We start from the raw sequence: 20,439 nt of genomic DNA on the forward strand, positions 1-20,439 counted from the left end.
CTTTCACCTCTGTTAACCACGAACAAAAGTGTCATTCAGCTCCCAAATGGACAGAAGGCACCAATGGATGGTCAGCTCGCTGAGCCAATGGGCTGGAATAACAATAACCCTGTAGCATTTTCTTTTTCCTTTTGTTTAGTCTTTCAAAGCCCTTAATTAAGACCCTCACAAAGCACCCCTGCAGACTGCTTTCAATGAGGCATTACACGCCTGTTTTCTTGTATTTAAGGAAGAAAAGTAACAGGGATTTCTGAAACACATTAAGCAGTACACACAATTTCCATGTATTCACAACTGAAATACTGTTACATTTTCACTTTCAAATATTATCGTCAAGAAAAAGAAGTTCAAGCTCACTGTTCCCGCTCTTTGCTGTACGTCCCTTGCTACATGAAGAAAAAAGGAAATAATTAATACAGGCGGTCATAAACACGGCATAACTGCAACAACTTGCCCACATCCATCGCAAGCCAGAGCTCCCAAAACGGAGGCAAGTGGAACAAGGCATGTTGATGAAACATCCCTGGGCATCCTGAGCGGACAGCTGAGAAAGGACCGGGTTACACAGGGAACTAATTTGTTGAGACTGCACGTGACGCGCCGGCATTGTCTGAAAATGAGAGCTGGTGAAGGCTAAGGTATATACCCTGCTGGGTTTAGTGGCCTTGTGTACAATTAAATATCTGCTTGTGTTTAACATACGTGAAGGTGGTAATCTGTACTCCGTTATTTATGGCCGAACTGGTGTAACACTGATGTTTGCACATTAAACAGGACATTTCAGGACTACCTCTGCTCTTCAGCAGCGTAGGCAGTCTCTGCTTCACAGAAACACTATAGAAACTTCCAATATTTGAGCAAATGACAGCAGCTCTTTTCTTCAAGGGAATTCTCTCCCCACCATGAATAGAAAACAAAACAGTTTTAATAAAACACCATTGAAATATCATCGCAGGTGGTGTAGGCTAGCTTGGTGAAATCCAGTCATCTAGCCCTTTCCCGCTCCAAACCAGCCTGAGTGGCTGCGGTTAATGAGGCCACTGGTTTTTGTGGGGCACCCAGGGAAAGCAGTGAAGGGTGCAGGGGCAATCAGAGAGCACCCAGGTACGACCACCATCTAAGAAAGCCATCACCCAGCCAGCAACGGTCCAACACCTCCAGCCCGCCGCCATCTGTCTCCATTGTCTCATAAACGCCCTTATCCCATGAAAGGTGGCACATGGGCAGCTTCCTCGCAGGAGACCAGACCAGCAATAGAAGATGCAGCCAAAAAACTACCAAAATCATTAGCAGAGGGTAATTTTTCACGTCAAAGAACCACAGGGTGAGGGTCTGGTCATCTCCAAAATGCTCCCTCCCTTGCAAGAAAATGGAAATAGCTTTTCTATGACTGAGAGAAACCTCACACAACACGAAGAGGGAACGGAACAAAGACATTTTTATTACTAACACTGATCTGAGCGAACATAAAAAGCAATGGTTTAATATTCTCCTCTCTACACTACCTACATATCCAGCAGACATTCTTTAACAAGCTACTTGCTAGAAAGACTTAATGCATCTAGGCAAAATGCAGCTGGGTACAAACCAAGTCAGATCTGGTTTCCTTGATTTTTTTTTTTTTTAAATATACAAAGGAGTTAGCTGCTTGTATTTGTACTGACATAGGCAAGGAAGTAACTCGCCTTTCAGAAACAGTAACCTAGCGGCAGTACTCAGTGGTTCTGCTTTTCAAAAAAAAAATCAAGACTATTTAGGTATTATACACCAAAATCTCTTCTAGTCTTACCTTAGACTGTTGAATTAAGGCCCTAACAAATAATACATAACTATCACCTGTCCTACATGGTGTTCTTGTTTCCTCCTACCACATGATGTAACTGTACAAAAAGACAAGGAAAAAAAGATGTCTGCATTACTTTGTTTGGAAGGTCTAACTCCAAGCACACATTTTTGGAAAGCCTGTTCACAAGCCTTTATCAGAACGTGTTGTATCACTGACCTTGACAGAACTTCAACATCAATCAAGCAGGAGTTTGCTCAAGTTCTGTTCTATTATTGACAACTTCTGTGATTATTTACCACAGCAGTTCAAGACGGACTCCTCTCCAGCAGCAAAGAGCAAGAAAAGTAATTTAAATTCTCAAAATGAGCGTGAAATGTCATCCTAAGTGCATCCAATGCATCAGCTATAATCCCGATTCATACCATGTTGATAAAAAAAAATCTCACAAAAGTATCTGATATAACTGCAAAATAATGTGAAAACATGTCATTGCAATATAATATACAAAAGCAAAACAAGACCCAGCCCTCTCATGCCTCGCAAAACCCCAGACACAGCTCCAAGTAGCACACACAAAGGGTAAGGCTTGCCTCTCACTAATTGCATGGCTCAGCATCCAGGACAGTGAGGTCTCAGTACCTGAGCTGCTATGGTCTCAAAAAAAACACCAAAAAACAACCACCCACCCTCACCATCCCCCCCTCCCCCCAAAAAAAACCCTCAACAACTCAAAAAACTGTCCAGACATCAGAGCCACTTGGCATCCTCACTCTGTTGGTTATGAATCGCATCTCAAACTGGCTACTTGTGCTAACCAAATTTAATAGTACGGCTCTGGACTTCTGGATTCTACCCTGACATGAACAAAAATAATAATATTTACATTACCCAAGAATATAAACCAATAAAAAACTAGTGTATTCTCTTAATTTTTACACAAAACATATACAAGCAAATGAAATCTTTCACAGAAACCCTCAGTCAAAAAAAATCTGATAGTCATCGCTTGCCATTATAAAGAGGTCAAAGAAGCACTTATTACTGGTAATTTTCTTGAAAAGGTTAAGTTCTCTCTTCGTTTTAACTCTGTTCTCAGTATTCACATGACTACACCTATTTAAAACTGAGTAGATTTTAATCACTAAACTGTCAAGAAAAAAACAGCATACTGAACTCGAACAGAGCATTACAAGTATTTACATGAAAAACAAAGACCTACCACATGAACTATCCAGCCTACACTCCTAGCAACTGAGATTAAGGCTTGTCAAGTTTAATCATGTATATAGGATCAATTCTTTTATATAAACACACCTACCGCGCATGTGCGATGGAAAAGCAAGAGACCCACAAAAGGCAATCAAGTGAGCCGCTGGTATTTCTTGTAGACAGAAATAGCACATGCATTTTCCAGATGAACTCCAAGAAGAAAACTGGCCTTGTGTACCCTTTCTCCTTGGCTATCGCCACACAACACACACAAAGGCATATTTTTACTTCATCACAGCTATCCTATAGGCAAGGAAACACACTCTCTCTCTTACCTAAAAGCCACCAGTCAATATAAATTCCTTTTTCATGTATAAACCTATGTTGCAGTGAAGACAACTATAATGGATGCAAGGTGGACAAAGAATACCCCTCCCAAGCTCCATTAATAAAAAGATCTGGTTTTTCTTGTTCTCACCTATTTCAAAGAAGTCCTGTTTCTTCTGCCTTGAAAGACTATGGGCTTTACTGAATCAGTAAATTGGGGCCAGTAAAACTTGCCATGCAGCTTGAAACCTGCCCCTAATACGGACAACTTAGTGCTACTGACACCCTGTTTTCCCCATTACCAATTTCATCATTTACTACCATCAACCCATCAATTTTTCCAATCTATCACCAGCAAAATTGTGAAGATACTATTGAAAAAAGAACTTGACCCCCTGAAAGTTAAGAGGATGAAAAGGTTTTTATTGAAACTGGCAAAGCATATCCTCTTCATTTTTAATAACAATACACCTATTAACATCAATATTTAAGCTACCAGAAAGAAAGTAGTGCTCAGCAATTATGGTATCAGATCCCACAATAAATACCAACACATCTTATATTCGCTACCAATTCTGAAAAGTATGACGTAGATGTAACAATTTATTTTGACTTTTGAGGGACAAGTAATCCCACAAGGGATCAGAGAAGAGCTTTAAGAGATTACCTTAAAATAAAAGGTGAGAAAACATTCAAAACATGATCACTTTTTGCCTGTGTTTAAACAAACATCAGGATATAAAGGAGAAGGTAATGTAATGTAAAAACATACATAGCTTTGTCGTGTTCAAAACAGTTTATTTTTTCCATGTACATGAAGATAATCAATTTCACAAATATATTTACCTACTCTCAAATTCATAGTAGAGTTAAATAATTATTCCATCTTAATAAGCGTGCTAAATATTTAGAGGTCCAAGACAAACGGAACCTCAAATCCAAAGCAGGGTCATGAAGATGATCCGAGGGCTGGAGCACCTCTCCTAAAAAGACAGGCTGAGAGAGTTGCGGTTGTTCAGCCTGGAGAAGAGAAGGCTCCGGGGTGATCTTGTTGCAGCTTTCCAGTACCTGAAGGGGGCCTAAAGGAAACCTGGAGAGGAACTTTTTACAAGGGCGTGTAGTGACAGGACAAGGGGCAATGGCTTTAAACTGAAAGAGGGCAGATTTAGATTAGATATAAGGAAGAAATTTTTCACTCCGAGGGTGGTGAGGCATTGGAACAGGTTGCTCAGAGAAGTTGTGGCTGCCCCATCCCTGGAAGTGTTCAAGACCAGATTGGATGAGGCTTTGGGCAACCTGGTGTAGTGGAGGATTTCTCTGCCCATGGCAGGGGGGTTGGAACTAGATGATCTTTGAGGTCCCTTCCAACCTTAACCATTCTATGATTCTATGATTTTGCTACTTTCATTATTATCTACCACAATAGTTATAATAACATAAGGACTATTTAGAGTAAACATGGTAGAGAAGGAAGCATCCCAATCCCTTTGACATACCAGATTCTGTTTTGTATAACACACAGATTAATTTAAGTTACAGAAGACAAAGCTTTTAGAACTAATTCTGTACCACCCATTCCAAGAAACTATCAGTCATACCTCCTCTAACAACCATTGACTTAACATAAAAAAGATTTTAACAAAGAATTTATGCACTTTATTCCTGTTGTTCTTTACTATTTGGGTTTTTTTTTCCTCTTCTTTCTTCCATACCATGTATTAGGAAGGGACAGCAAGAGGTGCAATCAAAAGAGAAATTTCCACAAGATGAAGTATGTATTTCTTTGCTATCACAGGAGCAATCAGTCTGGCAGCATTGCATCACATTGATCTCATGAGGAGTCATTCTCTTTTGACATTTAAATAGCGTATGACTAAACAACAGCTGCTAGTAGAAAGAAATGGTTGAATTAATGGATGTTCTTTGCTAACTTAAACATCCTTTCCTTTTTACCTGTATCACCCTACTACAGTGTCAAACAGCAGTGTACACTGGTGCTTTTCTGCTGAACTCGTACCACCTCTAGTTATAGAGAGAAAAAGGTTCAGAGCTTGCTAATTCAGTACATCCAAGTAGTTGAGTTTCAGCAAACCGAAGCTTAACATGCTATGTAAAAGGTATAAATTACGTTTCCAAGACAGCTCCAGGCACTGCCTTGTTTGGAGCTGCTTACTGAGCAACTATGTTTCTCCAAACAAACTAATGCACAGAAGGGTAAAGGGCAGTGAAGGTAATTATTGGAAGGAAGTCTCTCCCTAGGCCAGAAAAGAGTAATTAAGCTTGTGCGTGTTAAATCACATAGGGGAAGTGAACGCTGAAGTAATCGAGTGTAAGCGATAGCAAGACCTACCTACAATCTTCTCGAAAGGAAACTAAGGCAGGGGGTAATTTAAATCAGGATTGTTTAGGCAACATGAAGGCAGTATCCCCAAACTTCATTCACAATTCTTTGTATGAATGTACATGCTTCCCATACACACGTGTGTACCCACCCCCCACAGCAGAGAAAACGTTCAGTAACCCCGTAATTAAATGAGTGTGCTGAAACACAAAGCAGTTAAACTGCATTCTGCAAGTCTGGATCCAACAGTTTACTTACTGCTCATTAATCTCTCCACAGATAATATCTTTTTAACAGTTAAAATTGCTTAAAATATGAGCAAGATTATCAATGTTTAAGATGCCTCTTGTGCTTCGACCACCACGGTGTTTTGGAAACTGCCTTGTCTAAATGAACGCAACATATGGGAATAAGTGTGATGAGTTTCCAGTCTAGTCCTTCCTCGAAAGCCTTGGGCTATTGTGTGAAGACTTAATGAAAGTCATTTGCACAATCCCAAAAAGCTGATAAAGAAAAGCAGCAATAGAATCTCTTCCTTCTGAACTTCTGAGTTGCCCACCTGGGGAAAAGAGCCCTTCTAAGACATCAGCAACGCACCGTTACTGCTGACAAGATGGCAGCAGAATGGGGGTCTTCTGTGTTTTCAATTGCACACGCTCTTGCTGTTATTTGCTGAAGCTTCTTGAATGATCTGTATATATTCTCTGAAAACATACTATGTACTAACTGCTTTTAAAGTATAAAGCAAATACAGAGGAATACTCTGTATTTCTAACCACCTATGCACTTCAGGGAGATCTAAACCAAAAAGAGACTACTTCATAATGATAGTTCAAGAAGCCATCTCATTTAAGGCCATGCTTGTGCATTTGAGCTCTGAAATGAGAGAAGCAAAACGTATAACACAGACAGACCTTAATGCTTTCCCTACAATTCTGCAGATAGGAACTGTTAAGAGATCTGTTATCAGTCTCAAAGAAGCGTCTGCTACTGCTGCTCTGCTGCGAGAACACTCCTGCCCTTCTTTACCAAACTTTTAAACTTGTCTCCTAACCCTTTTAGCAAAGCCCTTAGACTAACTTTCAAAGCTGGATATGTCTATGTACCTACCAACGGATCACCATCAACGTACAACAGAGCTAAACAGAAGGGTGTCTGGGCAGGGAACTTCACCGCTACCACACATAAGGCCTGCCCTGCAATGCAAACATACAGGCAGGGCTCAAATCCCCAAAGCAGGGTGCTACTACTCAGTGGCTTTTCTTTCTTGAAATCAGAGATGCAAAGGACTTTTGTAATACTGAAAATGGTCATGTGTAAAAATATCTCTGCGTTTTCACTATTGATTCACATTGTAATTCACCTGTTCTCCTAAAATCAGGAGCTACTTTTCAATTTGACATAGTAGTTCAAGAATGGCACCAACAATTAAAACTTACTCAGCACACAGGATGAGGGATTGTAGGTACTACATACTTATTTTATCTCTGTAACAGCACGATGCAACTAACGTATCGTCTTTTAAAAGAAGTGGGTTTTTTTAAAAACATACACATATCAAACACCGAGAAGAATCCTCAGTTTCCCCAGTACCTCTAAGGTGTGAAAAAACAAGCAGCGACTGGTTGCACAGGAGCTATCAGTGAAACTCATGTTGAACCAGTGCCTGTTGAAGTACTCAGGAACAAGGACAACTCCTCGGTGACGCTGTCAGTACTGAAGGCTGCAATACACAAACAGGGCAGGAGAAAAAGGCACAAGCTCTTACTTTAAAAAGCCAGCTAAAGTTCAGAATATCAGTATCTGTTGCATCTTTAGCCATTCAACAGGTCCATCTCCATGTAGGTGACTCCACAGCCATTTTTGCCATGGCCAATATTTACTACTCCAAAACTACAGAAAAAAGATCAAAGTTCAGCTGTACTCTCAACAACTGGAGGGGACCCCAGTGACCGTAACACACAGTTTTATCAGGCATAGGAAAACAGAGACATCCACAAACGTTTGCCAACTTGCACAGCCCCAAACCAGAAGGAACCTATGGAAGTAAGTGCATTTTGGCCAAGGAGACAGTTGGCCAGTACAGACACGATGCCCAAGTCCCAGGTAGTCAAGTACACATCTCGGAGTCACTAGGAAACAAAGCACGTGAACTAAACATCGCCCCTTCCATACTGTGGGACGTTTATAACTACCTACTCTGAGCTGGCACAACTGAAGTCCATGGAGGAAGATTTCATATTGCCATGGTATGGCAGAATTTCTCAACTTGGCGATTACTTGCACATTACATTCCTTATGGTTTGAAGCATCTATTTTTATTGTATTTATTATGGTAACAAAGCTTAAAAAGGCAAAAATTTATTAGTCTGGCATGGACATTAAGACCGCAAGCAGTCAAGGATCAAACTGGTCAAAGCTCCCCCAGGCCTCCCAAATACCCTATACAGAAAAGCCCGACGGTCTGAGCGGCTCCATACCAACTGCAAGCGAGGAGTAAGCCCTGAGCCGTGTCTCGTGCCAGGCACTCACAGCACAGAGGTGAAACAGAAGCTGTATGTTCCTAACGAAGATGCCAAAGAACAAAGTGGTGGGCAGAGCACTCTGCACAGCAAAGTGTCCCCCTTACCAATCTGACCCTTTTATAGTAAAATAAAATCAGACCGGACTCCAAATTCGCTGAGCCCAATTCAGTCAAAAATGACATTAAGGAATATTTTTTTATGTTTCTGTTGCTATTCCACTATTCTCTATTCCTGATGGCACTGAATCAAGTCAGACCAGGTGATGCACTTTGCCGGAAGGAAATGGGGAATATATTTGACGAGATAAATATCCAGGGTATTTGGAAATGCGCAATCTGAAGTACATTATGGAAATTCTCCCATCAACACAGTTAGTTACTAGGGAAAAAAAAATATCTTACGTGAGTGAAGAGACAATGATAGCGCAAGCTATCCTTATATAAGCTATCCTTATAGTCTTAAGTAGGATTTCTGATATATTATTGTTTAAACAACGGCCTGCTCTCTTGAACACATTGTATATTTATTTTACTGGTCCAATTACTTAGGAAAGTTGAAAAATTATTTTTTTTTTTAAGGAGGAAAAACTGGCCTTGCTGCACAATTGCAGAGGCTTCTGCTGAAGCAATAAAAAACTGTCATTTATTATCCTCAAAACAAATCAAAACCCTGCTTAGAACTTCTAAACATCAAGATACTGTACATTTTTGGTCTTGAAACTAGAGACTTGTCTTTGCAGTAAGTAGGTTAAAAAACAAAACAAAACAAACATGTAAACAAACTAGTTGAAATTTTGGAAAACAAGATGTCAAGCAAGAACAAGTCATTTCTAAATAAATGATTAATCGACCTGAATCTTGAAGAGATTTAATGTCTCCACTAAACACTTAGCACAGAGCCAGCAGATTTGCCCTTGGAAAAGATATGGATTTTCTACACCTAGCAAGACTCACACTAGTTCTGTGAAATATTAACAGTTTGGTCAATATTAGCACATCCATTTTATTATTTTTTTTTTAAACCCAAGTGTTAAAACCAACAGCAGTAAAAAATTACCAAAAGGCAAAAGCCTGTCCAGGTCCAAAACACTGGGAGCTACATGCTCAGGGTAGGGCCTCTTAGAGAGGATCATAATTTTGTTCCCTCCCCAGCTCAGCTTTCCACTTGCAATCCCATGAAGACCACCAAGATCCCAAGGAGACAGCCAGAGGAAACGTAGCAGGGTGAGCATTTAGTGCCTTAAGAGGGCAGCTACTGAATGAAACTGCAATTATAAGCGATGAGCAAGGAGTCTATAGAATGCTGCTGGTGACAGCTTTGCACAATTCTCTTAAAGAACATGTAAGTCTGTGCCTAAACACATCACCTTCCAAACAACACAGGGCTCTCTTCAGCAGGTTCAAGGCTTCCTAATTTGGAGGAGCAGCTCAGAGAACTGCTGAGAGCTACAAGTGTGTTTTCCCAATCTGGGCAACATTTCCCGTAGCTAAAAAAAAAACCCACAAAACAACACGTTTCTAGGGGTTTCAGTCATAGCACCTGAAAAGAAGATAGCTCCTTCACAGCTTTTATGTGCAAGAATTGAGCGAAGGCCAGATCTACCGGTTCTGCCAAGTAAAGAACACCCACAGAAAGACCCACTGCCCCAAAAAGGGAGGCCTGCACAGTTAAAAGTCACAGGTTTCAGCGTCTCTTCACTTTGCCAGATGAATCAACTATATCCACTACTGTTACAGATCAGCATTTAGAAAAACAGCATGGAAAGGAAACTTCTGAAGTAAGAGTTGTTTTTCAAAACGCATGAAATGGAATTTTAAAAAGGATAGCCAGGACATCCCTTACATGAAATTTTAGTAATGAAGAAAGGATTGAAGCTAGATACCAGCAAGTCCTATTAGCAGACATGGAGCAGCAAGCTTCCCCAGATGTCCTCTCCCTGACTAAGCTTCCCCAGATGTCCTCTCCCTGACTCACACCACCTTCTTCTCCAAGGTGGTGCTGCAACAGGAGCAAACTGTCCCCACCTTCCTGTCGCAACCCCAAAGCCTCGAATGCAAGAAAAACAAACTCTCACTTCACAGGCTAACACACTGTGGTGTCCTGTTCAGACAGCAGCAAACGGTTGGTCCCATTTTGTGCTCTGAAAGGGGAACTAATGGGCTTAGGGGGAGACAGACCCCGACGCACGTTGCAGTGGAACCCTCGCATCTGCACTCACGTCTTCTACACCTGCAGAACACCAAATACCAACCACCACAGTGTCCAAACAGCTGAGGAAAAAAGCATCACTTAGTATTATGTATCAGGAAGAATGCAACGCGACCACGCTGAACCCTACATTATTCGTATTGCATTGCCAAAACGGCTTCACTCTACATCTGGGGTTCTGGTCCCACAGCAGAACACGGCGTCACGTCAAGCACCATGCCTTCGACGAGAGTGTTTTGATGGCTCACGACAAACCTTGTGGCTAGGTTACCAATCTACCACGAAGTTTGAAGCCCCCAGCCCTCTGTCCTTACAGCCCCGTACACTGCTTGCAAAGACGGGAATGAAATATTCCATATGTTTCCTTTGTCAGTGACATGCCTATTGAAAGCCCAGCCACGCCGCTCTCCCCGCTGGGGCACTGGGTCAGGCTATTCATCCGTAACCATGCAGATGTCAAGATGGTAATGGGAAAACTCCCAAACAAAAACACATTTTCACAGAATGAGGTTCTAAAATACACAACTGCATCTGCGGCATCATTAAGCTAAATTAAACAGGTTTAGGCCTCCCCTGCATACCTCAAGAATTGCACATCCATTTATGATTCATTGCTAATTGTGTACCATTTAAAAGTCCGAATGTATTTGCTCAAAAATTTTAGGGTGAAAAGAAGTCCTTGCAAGACCTAGCATTCCTCCAGGATTGGCTGGGGAAAGAAAAGGAGGAGGCACACCACTTCAAAAAAAAAAGCATTCATATTTTAGTAAGAAACTGCTCAACTGATTGCTGCAAAGATGGCCGTTTACTCTCCAAGGGCCTGACTTCTCAGGGTGCTCTTCAGAAACTCTCAACAGCTCCACCTGACTTTGGATTTTTCTTCATCTTTTCCTCAAGATAAAGAATTAGTTCTTGCTCTCTTGGAGAGAAGAGTATTTTTTTTCTGTCCCAAAGGCATCACTTCTGCATCCCTTCTATCTCTTCTTCTAGACCATGCTCATGGTTTGAGACTCCTCTTGCATTTTTAATGCAAAGCTTAGAGGAATCAGTTACTATATTTTTAAAAAGTGATAAAAGTTCTTAAGCTTCATAACAGTTTTCCTACCTCTGAAGAAAATAATTAACTTCAATATTTTTCTTAAATTCAGATCAAAATATATATAAAAAAAATCAGACTCAAAAATTACTTCCATTATATCTTCACTGTTGCAAAATCTTAAGGCTGAGTTGTCAAATCAACCATTGTCTGAACTACCTACAGGTAACAAAGTTATAAAACAAGATTTTTAATTACATGTGTACTTAATATTAGATTTGATCAACATCAACAAAAAAAACCTGATGAAGACTGAGCATCAAATTTCAACAACAGACTTTACATGTTTCAGAGTTCTCATGTTGTACCAACAAACATCTGGCTACATTCAAAACTACTATCACTTAAGAAACACGAGAAGCTTTTTTCAATAGTGAGAAATGTATTGCTCTTATCTTCCACATGCTCATTACTTTTCTGGTTTCCTTACTGAATTGTATTCATCACATAGAAGTGCAAAAGGCACACAAGGACAGCCTATAAAGAATTCATTTTCATTTCTGCCATGCTATGAAGACTGTTAGTCCTTTGAGAAGACATTGAATTAAACAAGATATATTAAATAATATCCTTTTTAATAAGTTTAAAAAAATGAATTGCAAAAACTTAGCCAACAGAAAGTTTTACTGACTCCAAAACACACTGTAGGATTGAAACTGGCCACCTAAAAAAAAAAAGTGACTTCCCTATAATTCAGTAAGTATAAACAGAAAATATAAAAAACACACCAGGAAAGCGAGGCTGACAAAAATTCATGAAGTGATATTCTTACTTCCCAAAGATAAACACGTCTCTCAGACATCAGACCCCAGTCCACCAGGGAATATGTATCAATACCAGCTGTTCAAAAGTAGCTATCTGCATTTTTAAAAACATGTTATCATATTGACTGACATTATATATAGTGCCATCAGTTAGCCATTACATATTCAAATTCAACAATAGTTTTCAGACACCTACTTTAAAGTGTTATTTTTGAGATCACTACAGTCTTCTGTTGTTTTGTAAAAGATGTACATCATTAATAATGTAAGTTGACTGGCTGCATGCAGAACGTGCTTTCCAATTAGGGTGAAGCTGAAATACAGCTGCCTTTTCCCCTAATCTTTCAGCGACAGTAATATGTTTCTAGGAAGTGGAAAGTTCTGACCTTGTCGCAATCCTGTAACAGTTAAATCATTCAACGGTAAAATAAAATGCATTCTGCTATTTCAGCTATGTATTTTAAAATAAACGACATACAATTTGAAAATATTGGGAACTTTCAACTTCAGTCAAACTCACTGACAGCTGTGGTAACTCAGCACTTAAAAAAAAAAGGCAAAACAGTCAACTGTTGTGCCAGGTAGATCACATGCTATTTCTGCATGGTTTAATTATGCTTTTCAGGCACCCACACACTAATGTTAGATGTTTCCCATTTGGACATACCAGCTTTATTTGGGACACAAAATGGAATAAATCTGGGCTTGATTCTGAAACAAAGGCTTCCAAAGATGTTTATAGTGAAGACAGTAGTAATGCCGAGATCTTCCTCTCCTCTGCGTGCGCGACGGAGACACCCATCGCCACGTGCAAGTCTACACCGACTGAACCAGCTGCCTGTGTATCAGTAAAGGAAATACCAACAGCTACCTCCACGTCTCCAAACGGGTCGTGCAGGGCAAGCCGGCAGTGGGAGAGCATTAAGAACCAACATCACGTGACCAGAAATCTCTTTTCAGAACAAAGTTCGAGAACATCTTATCGGAAAACTGCAGCGGTACCTGAAAGCCAGGTACAAAAAAACTACGGGAGTATTTCCCTGTAGGAAAACCCCAGGTCACCGCTGCAGCAGATGGTGAGTCTGTCAGGAGGGGAGGATGGCCAGGGACCTCTAACCCATGAAATGCTTTCGATACCTCTGTTAACAAAGGTCTCATAACATTTAAGTATCTGTTGCCTCAGTTTACAGGATTCTTCAAATAGGGTTGGCTTCTTCTCCTCTTAGCCTATGTACCCTCTCCCACCTTTGTCCGCCATGTCTAGGATCATACAGATCTCTCTTATTCCTCCTCTAGCTATTTTTGACCTTCTGCTTCTTCCGTAAAGAACCCCAAAACCACAACTTGGCAGCACAGAGCTGCAGCCTGAAACACATTCATCCCTTAATAGAATAACTGCTGGCCATGGAGTCGCACGTGGCCATGCTGAAGCTAACCAGCCCCATCCACTTCATTCCCTTGCTTATTTGCAAAACAAGGAGCAGGCAAACATGAGTTGTTGGCAAATTCTCCAGAACACAAACACAACATCAGCTCATGCCCATTCCCAATGAGGGGACCGCCTTTAGGAATGAGCTTTTTGGAGAAGTGCAAGGGTGACCAAGAGAAGGGAGAGGAGGGTCTCTGACATTCAGAGACGTTCCTGGAGCCCCACAACTCCCATGCTGCCTAAAATGAGATATGGGTGCTCGGCCCTTCTGAAATCTAGGCCAGTAATTTTCTCTGGGTAAATAAGAGCTTGTGTTCTGCAAAAATTGCTGGCTTAGATGTAGAATACAAAACAAAGATCTTTGTGGAGGAGGTTTCTTTGGGTTTTGTTTTGTTTTTCAGTCCTTATATTACAGCTTCCATGTTTTCCATCTTAAGCAGACAGTTACTAGTGAATTCCTCTCAAGAACTGAAAAGGTAATTATTTACTAGCATAATCTTGCTTACACTGAAGTCCAACTTTTTTCATGCTGCAGACTTATCTCAATATTTATTCCTCAAAGTTATTCTTACAAGCCTCTGCCAGTAAGCATCAAACAAGAAATGACGTATCGCTGATACAAACGAGCTCGACGTACAAAATAAATGCCAAATACCTGACAAATTACGTGCTATGGTAAAGCACTGGAGTTTTTTTGGAGGAAAGGAAGAAAAGGAAGAGGAAAACACCAAATTTGTTGCCAATAGAGAACATAAAAAGGGTAAAAAATATTTAATAAACTTTGAAACAACAACAACAACTTCACTTTTCTGTGCACTATCTAAGAATGTTTACTTTTTTTTTCTTTTTTACAAGACTGACAAACAAATCAGCCAGTTTAAAATGAATCATAAAGACTCCAATCTTTAGGTGAAATCTGCTAGAGACTGCCACTGGAGCCACTGGGCTCTGGTCCAGTCGCCAGGCACTAGATGCTGCACCAGAAAACTCAAGTCCCCCCCCCTCCTGCCTGTACGATTTCAGGCCTGTACAAGCACAAGGACATCTCTGCTGAGTAACAGGAATATTCAGATTAAAATGACATGATTGTGTCTTTCCAAAAGACGTATGGAAAACATGTTTTTAAAAAGACAGAATGAGCCTTTTTTTACTTCCCATCACATCACCAATACACGGCATAGGCAAGTGAAAAACTGAACAGTGTAACTGTAAAACCTTCAAACCTCTAATTAGATAAGGCTTTTCTATCTCAGGAGGACCGCAATTATGCTACATTTTCCAGACTTAAGGTCATGTCTGGATATCTTTACTTTTCACCGTAACTCTGCTAGACAGTATTCACAAAACCTCAGCCAGGTCCTTACTGTGCTTATCTGACCATAGCGAGATGCTGAACATCTGCGTGTCAGTACTGGAGGTATTGAAAGAAGACATCTCACATCTACCTACTGCGTTTCATCACCATTCTACAAAAAATAAAAGTGCCAGATGAAAAGACAAAACAAGAAAAGTGCAAGCACTGCTGAATCCAAACAGAACCATATCATTTCGTTGTTTATACATAAACAGAATAGGAAATTAACTTAAACATGAGACAGTGTAGGTACTTTCAGATAGCCTGCACACTGAAGAGAAGATAAGCAACCTTCTGCAATTGCCAAAGCAACCTGTGGAATGAAACAAGTGAAAAAGGATCCTTCTCAACCACCACATCTTCATCTTATAAAGCTAGTGCATAACACAGCACACAGAAAGACAGACAGCATTAGGTTAAATGAGTAATAAAAAGCAAAAGACCAAGACAACCATTTCATCCAGAAGGTCTGTCCTCCAGGGCAGATGGGGCTTGCAAGCCCTCTCTTCACAACTCAAAGACAGTAAGATTAAAGCAAGGGACCCTGGGACCCTGCCATTCCCTGAAAATACAAGCAAGAAGCACTAGAAGGAAAATTATCTGTACTGTTTTCATATTTTAACTGCCCAAAATATAATATCAGGCACTGAGAAGGGACTACATTCCTCCTGGTTGTCAGGCAAGCCCCTAAATCAGCCAGGCCCATGTAAGATGTCTCCAAAGTCATTATCTAGAATTATCTGCTTTTCTTCTCCTGCACAAGACTCACACAAGTATGAAACCCCCAACGCTGCAATTTCGGTTCTCAAACTGACACCCATGAGAAACACAAACACAAGTATGCTCTACCATAACTTTCTTCCAAGATGGATGTTTTCTAGCACATGGCATGTGAAATATCATAGCAAAGATCGGGAGTGTACTTTCATCAATTAAAAAAACCCAAACAAACAACATTTTCACATTCTTGCATAGGCATCTCAACTTGCTAGACAACAGTTATTTTGCAACAAAGCAAAATCACAACCTTCATAAACAGAAAAACAGGCAGCTGGTAATTAAGAGTTACATAAACACCTACCTAAATTACACATAACAAATGGCCGCCTACAGTAAAAGTATCGAGTAATTACCCCTGGTCGAGTCCTCCTGACTCCCTCTGCGTTCCTTCCCATCCATCCTATCCCCTCCCCTCCAGCCCCTCAGAGGGTCTGGATCTAGGACTGCCACCCCTCTCTTTTCCAAGCACTTGTATATCTCCCAGAAATCTCTTCATCAAGATGACTGTGGTTGGGATGAGGTACTCACCTTTCTTTATTCAAATTCCATCACTCAAAGTGCAATGATGACTCAAAAAGTAATGAGCAGATACTCTGTCTTTCCAAGCTGCTCGGTCTGATGCAACTGCCTTCACGTGATCACATCTTACACCGGTAACCATATAACGCCCCTGTTATGACCCCAGTCCTTCTCTCCCTGCACCCCGGCATTATGGTTATAAAGCATTTAGCTAGGTATGAATGCAGTGGAGTGTCTATTGAATGCTCATTCTGAAAAAAAAAAAAAAAAATCTGTTGTGTTTGGAGGAGCTTTGGAACCACCACAGTAAGCAAGGGATGAGCAGCGGATCAGTCAAGAGCTGAAGAAAGAGAAATAAGGAAAGAGGAGAGTGCTTTTGGATATGCTTTTGAGGCTCTACAGAAATCTCCACCTGGCTATTCACAGCAGCCCCGAAAACATAGCTGTATTTTAAAAATATACCTTGAAAGTTCCATTACATTATTAAAATTAATGCAGAGAAATTAAGACTGCAGGAAAAGAGAAGAAGCAGAAATTAAAACATCAACCTCCTTCCATGGGTCTCAATTACCTCGAAACTCATTCACTGCCAACTTGGGTTAGTTGTGAGCAACTTTTCCTCATCTGCTCTCTCCTGGCCAAAGCCAAAACATAGGCGCAACTTTGCTTCAGTAAGGCAGAACATCGCTTGTAACACTCTTTCCACCACCTCCACACTACGGACTCTCTGCTGCCATGGCTATAATCAAGAAGAGCCCTGTAGCAACGCTAAGGGGATTTCCTCGCATCGTTTTGCTGCCTGACACGAAGCACAGAAAAGCTTTCTTCTCTTCACATAGCTAAGACACTTTGCCATGACACACACACATCAGCCAGGGGCTGCGATTTTATTTTCTTTTTCTTCCCTGCTCCACACAAGCCAACTCAGCTTCTCTGGCAAAACTCTACACTGCATAGCCCAAGCAGGTCAGGAATGAGGCTTCTATTGCCTGCAAAACTGTTTTCTACACATCCTAAACTGTCAGTGGCCTCGCTGCACAGAGACTATTCAAGAGCAGAAGTGTCAAGAAGTCACCCATTTTTTTCCTTCTGTAAATAAGGAAATGGGAACACAACTGAGGACCAAAAGTATCCTTCACTGCCGCAGATCAAGATAGCTACAGAGTTTCTGCTCAACTTTAAAGAACACAATATCAACAGAGACACAAATCCATCCCAAAACACACTGAAGCATCTGCAGGTCTCCTCTCACTTTTTAAGCCTTAAGTCAGCTTCTGGAAATTCACCTGCCCAGTAAGGAGGAACTTACAAACTGAAACTCTTTGGCAATCTTATCTCTAATGGGTGTGGGCTATGACGACTTGTACCCACTAGACAACGAATGCCATGTTGCAGACAGGCAGGGACGTACAGTGCCCATTTTACAAGACAGCCAGACAACATAGTAGCCATAAAACCTCACGCCTAAATGCAGCTTTTACCAGAGAGGCGTCAAGTACTTTATGAAATTGGGTAACATCCCTGTTTTATCTGCGGAGGAAAGAGAAGACAGTTTACCAATGACTCCAAGGCTTCACGGCGGCAGCTCCTGACTCCTTGCCCCAAACACTCACAAAACACTGTTTCTGCCACAGAAAAAAGCCACCACGAAGTCAGCTCCCACTAACATCATACCAGCACAGAAAAGAACAAAACATTTAAGGGCAAGTAACAACCAAGAACTATAACTTTTGCCATTCATCGAGTACTACACAAGCGAAAGGCCCAGTAATCTTTCTCCACCCAGCCTGAACAAGAAAAAAAAAAAAAGTCCAAACAGGTAGGAGAAATTGGAAACCTGCTCAGTAAACAAAACCTCCCGTAACTAAGAATCAGACTCCCTTTGCATATTAAGTAAGTGTAGGCAAACAAAGAGGAAAAGGCAGTGACATTTTTTGAAGGCATACACTACTACTGTATTTTGACAACGCAGCAGGTCAGGACCAATCTGAAACCACGCACCGTAGTTCGCTGCAGTGTGCTCTGCATTATACGTTGTAAACACAGCGAAGCTTTAGCAATAGCAGACCCGACCACTGGCCCATGCAAGACCTCACTCCAGCCTGCGAAATCTTTGCTGAGACGCGGGACAAGACTGACAGGTTTTATTGTGAAACTTCACAGGTTCGTGGATTAACAGAACTACCACATTGAAGGCTGCAAATGCCTCTTTGGTTGTGTCTCTACGGAAGAGAGTGCTTGCTCCTCAACTAAAGTCCTGTTTTAAAAACATGCCAAAACTCAACATAAGATCCACCAGTCTATGCCTACTTCATGGTATCGTAAGACACTGGAGAAAGTGTTTTAGGAGTTTATATTTTTCTCCATCAGCAAGGAAATGACAAAGCACTCGAGCCTTGTTTATGCCGTTTCCTTAATGTTCAGCTGTGCATCCTATACCCAGAGATTTTGTAAAAGCAAAGGCACCCTTGGTTAGCTGGATTTATGCACGCTGCGGACTGAAGACGCCTTGACTTTTGGGAGAATATCTACCAGCCTAGGGACTGGTTCCTCGAGCAAACTGAGGAGAAAGGCGCTTCAGTGCACGGACGTCGCGTAGCAGCGCACACATGTGCGGGCAGCGGCTTCCGCCCCCCCGCAGGACCGACCCGGACCCCACCGGGATTCTCCTCCCTCGCTCCCACAGAGGCCACAAGACCCCAGCAGCTCCCCCCGACTCACTCCGCTCACCCTCCCGGCCTTTTAAACCTCTGAGGCCGACCCCTTCGGGGTTTCAGAAGGCTTTCCCCAGCCGCCTCCCCTCCGCCCACCGGAGCCCAGAGGCACCCGCCAGGCCGGGCCCAGCCCCCCGCGGGGCTCAAGAGCGGGACGGCGGCCAGGCCCGGGGCCAGGTGCCGCCTCAGGGCCCGGGCCGCCCTCACCTGCCCCGGCGGGGCCGGGCCCTGCGTGCGGCCCGGCGGGCCCCGCCGCTCCCACAGGCCGCCCCCCGCGGAACGCGACGGGCCGGCGGGGAGCGCGGCGACGCCGGCCGTGTTACACCCGCATCAGCGACGACAACAAATACATAAACAAGCAATTATTGGGGCTTTCCTTCAATAAAAGGGGGACAAAGCCGCCGGCCTCGCCGCGGCTACCTGCCCGCCCCAGCCCCGGCCCCGGCCCCCCCCCCGACTCACAGGGCGTGCGTGAAGGCGCTGAGTCCCGGCGGCACGGCGGCCAGCCCCCGCCCGGAGCAGTCCACGCCGCGGTCGCCGTCGCAGCTGCAGGAGGCCGGGCAGGGCGGTGGGGACGCTCCGCCGCTGGGCCCGGCCCAGCTCCCCAGGCCCCAGGCGACGAGGCCGAGCAGAGCGAGGCACCGCATCGCCGGCCCCCGCCGACCAGCCTCGCTCGGCTCGGCACGGCACGGCCTGCCGCTCTCCGCCGGCGCCCTCCGCGCACCGAGCCCCCCCCACCGGCTGGCGGAAAAATAGATAAAAAAATAATAACAACAACAAAAAAAATATAAAAATAAAAAGGCGCCTCCGGCCGGCGCGGCGCGGCCCTGGGGCTGCCTCAGCGGCGCGCCCGGGAAGCCAGCCCTCCGCCGCCCGCCCGCCCCATCCAACGCCCGCAGCGCCCGTCGCCGCCGCTCATCTCAGCCCAGCAGGTACCGTGCGGGGGCGGCCATGGCCGGCTCGCCCGCGCCGCTGCCGGCGGGTGGCGGTCCCCAGGGAGCGCGCCGGCGGCCGTGCGCCCCGGCCCCTGCGGCTGCCTGCGGCGGGGCTGCCCGCGGCGCCCGCCCGCCCCTCCCGGCCCTCGGTCGCTGCGAGCCGCGGCGGCGGCTGCTCCGCTCCGCTCCCGGCGCTGAGGTGCATATGCTAATGAGGCGGCCGCCCCCGCGCCCCTATTGGCGCAGAGCGGGCGCGAGGCTGATGAATATGCAAAGCGCAGCTCGGCCGCAGCCAACGGGCGCGGGGGGCGGGGCGGGGGGCGGGGCTGCCCGGCGGCGGGGCCGGCACCGCCCCCCTGCTCCCGCCGCGCCGCCGGGGACGCTCCGCAGGCGCCGCCGGGACCTACCGGGGCGACCCCGGCCTGTCGCTCCGGTGCCGCTCGGGGTGCTCG

At 43.7% G+C, this 20,439-nt stretch overlaps 1 protein-coding gene across 1 annotated transcript in view; it reads right to left on the reverse strand.

Annotated features, from left to right (window-relative positions):
• LGR4 (leucine rich repeat containing G protein-coupled receptor 4) overlaps positions 1-19,699 on the reverse strand; it is an 82,610-nt gene extending 62,911 nt beyond the window's left edge. Inside the window, exon 1 of the mRNA XM_086613163.1 lies at positions 19,515-19,699. Within this exon, the coding sequence (XP_086469289.1) occupies positions 19,515-19,699 (185 nt within the window). The remainder of the gene's footprint in view (positions 1-19,514) is intronic.
• Positions 19,700-20,439: the final 740 nt, after the last annotated feature.

The sequence above is a fragment of the Tauraco erythrolophus genome, chromosome 6 (assembly GCF_009769465.1).
Source record: "Tauraco erythrolophus isolate bTauEry1 chromosome 6, bTauEry1.pri, whole genome shotgun sequence".
Classification (NCBI taxonomy): Eukaryota; Metazoa; Chordata; class Aves; order Musophagiformes; family Musophagidae; genus Tauraco; species Tauraco erythrolophus.